This window comes from Rhagoletis pomonella, unplaced genomic scaffold (genome assembly GCF_013731165.1).
Source record: "Rhagoletis pomonella isolate Grant_MI unplaced genomic scaffold, Rhpom_1.0 Rhpom_scaffold_18042, whole genome shotgun sequence".
NCBI classification, from domain to species: Eukaryota; Metazoa; Arthropoda; class Insecta; order Diptera; family Tephritidae; genus Rhagoletis; species Rhagoletis pomonella.
In genome coordinates, this window is record NW_023476562.1 from 1 (window position 1) to 2,912 (window position 2,912).

At 31.9% G+C, this 2,912-nt stretch overlaps 1 protein-coding gene across 1 annotated transcript; it reads right to left on the reverse strand.

The window, feature by feature from the left end:
• Positions 1-616: 616 nt before the first annotated feature.
• LOC118757442 (cysteine sulfinic acid decarboxylase-like) lies at positions 617-1,244 on the reverse strand. Its single transcript, XM_036492153.1, has 2 exons — positions 1,037-1,244; positions 617-791 (listed from the first exon to the last, which is right to left on the reverse strand). Exons 1-2 carry the CDS (start codon positions 1,090-1,092, stop codon positions 662-664), a joined length of 186 nt encoding a protein of 61 aa, XP_036348046.1. The 5' UTR covers positions 1,093-1,244; the 3' UTR covers positions 617-661.
• Between the last annotated feature and the right edge of the window lie 1,668 nt (positions 1,245-2,912).

The window sequence follows — 2,912 nt, forward strand, 5'->3', positions numbered from 1 at the left end:
TTCGCGCCGCTGATGGTTTCAATGTGTCAAAGTCAAGTGTTGCCCGCTGGCCTTACTGTTTTGCATATACATATATTTCATTTTACTAACGACACATAAAGGGTTATCCATTTTGCAGTTCCGCGATGTTGTAATATGACAGCCGTCAAACCTAACGGTAATATTTTTTAGTCAATAGCGTTATAATAATAATAACAATAATAATAATAATAATAATAATAATAATAATAATAATAATAGGTTGGCGCTCCTCCGATTTGTAGCATGTTTGTTGTTACACAAATCGGAGGGACCTACAGTTTTACGCCGACTCCGAACGGCGATTGTATTTGTATAAGAAGCTGTTTTTCAGGGCAGAAATATACTCGGAGGTTTGGCATTACCCTCCGAGGAGCGACCGCTGTTAAGAAATAATCGTTTTCTATATTTTTTGCGATGTTGCTTTGGCCAGGGATTAAACCCAGGCCCTGCGAAGTGCTACCGCGCACTGCTAACAACCACTACACCACAACGCCCGCCAATAGCGTTTAGTTTTTAAAGTTCAAGTTACCTTTATATATTTTATTTATTACGTTAACTCTCAAAACCTCAATATGAATAACCCTTTATTTGCAATAGATTTCAAGTGTTAATAATTTTTTTGTACACACTATATACATACTCACATATTAGACATGGAACCACCGGGCGCGAAGATGCCATCACCTTCAGCATAGCCGGCCAATTGGCAAACGGTGCGTATGATTTCCGTTTCGATCAGCGAGAAGACGGGTCCTACTTCATAGGTGTAACTGTTATGTGACACAAACAAAAAATAAAAATAAATGAATAGTAAATGTCAGTGCGGAAAAGATAAGTTGAAATTATAAATTACACAAATGTGAGAGAGCTAATCGTGAATTAATAAAAAGTAGTTATTTGGAAAAAAATTTAAGAGTATAGTTGTAAGTATCTTCGAACTCATATTGAGCTCTATGCGTCTACTTAAATATAGTAGATGTGAGTAGTATTTAATTTTTGTATGTTCGGTACTTACGCACTTGCGTTGAGCGCATCGGTAATCCATTGTCCCATCAGCCCATACGGATCCATCTGTCCGAACAGCTGATTATGAAAGCGGCCATGATTGGTTTTTACTGAATATTTAATCACTTTGCGACATAACTCCTGTATCTCATCTATAGTGTGCGTTTTGTTCTCAGCAATACTCAGGTCAATCAATTTCTATCAGAAAGCTTGTCTAATTAATCATGTTTACATATAAATCACACTTGTATTTAAATGCATATATGTATGAGCATATGTATGCATGTCTTTTAATGAATAATTTAATGAAAAAAAATCGTATCAGTGCCGTTTAATCAGAAGGCACATCCCTAAAAGATAATGCTAGTAAACAGCAATGTTTTGTTTTGTTTATTTTTTTGTATATTTTATTTTTCTATTTTTATAACCATTATTCTCGTTTCGATGTAGTGATTATTTTATAATTAATCAAATGCGCATATTTATGTATGTATACATATCGTTACCTTAATTCACAAAGGTCCTAACCAACAATTTTTTTATTTTACAAGAGAGGCAAAAAACATTATAAAAATCAAATCATTCATACGTATAGAACGTTTTAAAAAGTGGCATAACTCCGTTTGTTTTGGTTCTAACACATTGAAATTTATAGTGAAGGTGTATTTTAATATATCCTACCGCAATCTGTGAAAAAGGCAGTTTCGAAAAAGTGTTGGTTAGGGCCTTTGCGAATTAAGGTGACGATATCTACTATTGGAAAAAAATAATTTTAATGAAGAAATGAGTTTTTATTGTAAAAGAAAAAACCGTCGAAAATACTTGGTATGTAAGAAAATGCTCGACTCCGTCAACAAAAAAAAATGCCAAAAATGCTACTTCAAATTTGCACTTTAAATTATAATTGAAAGGGCTACAAAACTGCATGCATTGCTATTTAAAAAGTATTAAATTTTAGCAAAACTTTGTTAAATTAATTTTTTTATAAATATTGCACAAATTTTGGAACTTGGATTTATACGGGTTTGTTTAAAGAATAAACTATATTTTTATAAAAAATAACTAGTCTTCATCAATATCCTCGTCTTCAATTGTTGCGTTATCTTCTTTCTTATTTAGGGATGGAGTTTTTAACGAAAATAGTGCTATTTTAGGAATATTTTTTAACTTTTTTATCCTGGTTTTTAGCTTACTGACAATTACTGGATCAGAGCTTAGTAAAAAAGTTAGAACTTTCTCTGCTACATTTTCTCGAATTATATATGTATCAATATCCTTTTCAGGCTATAGCTTGGACGTGCTTGGAACCTAAACAAATTATTTATTAAATTTCCGATTATTTAGTAATATAACTAACAGATTCCCTGTCCAATGAATCACATGGGATTCATAGGAACAGTTTTGTACCTTGTCTCACAAGTCCATGAATCATATATGAGCAAAATCAATGCTGACTTCAAAAACATATTTCTAGGTATTTTGCAAAAAATATAATGTTTTTGTGCGGAAACATACAAAACAGTTGTAGATTCAATATGATACATTGGACGTACCTTATCTAATCCTTGTCCCACGCATATGTATAGTAATTGAAAAACTAAATATTTTATTTTTTTATAAGGACATATAATCTACGCTCTTTGCATATTTTTATATGCAAGTATGTAATATCAAATCAGATAAAAAAATCCTGAAAAGAACGGGGACGTATGCCATGAAAAAATATGTATTGCACGAGGTCAGGGATACTAAATTTATATATGTACATATCTACTTAGATCAGAAGAAACTATGTACATACATAACCTAAAAGAGATCAAATGTGCGCTTAATTCACCAACAACTAAAAAACTGATTTAAATTAAATATCTGCAATAAAAGGTGAT

Excerpts from the sequence above, each read along its gene's own strand:
- LOC118757442 (XM_036492153.1), bottom strand. The coding sequence starts at position 1,092 with ATGGATCCGTATGGGCTGATGGGACAATGGATTACCGATGCGCTCAAC. Across the intron at positions 792-1,036 it reads GATGCGCTCAACGCAAGTGC|TTACACCTATGAAGTAGGAC; the intron begins GTAAGTACCGAA and ends GTCACATAACAG.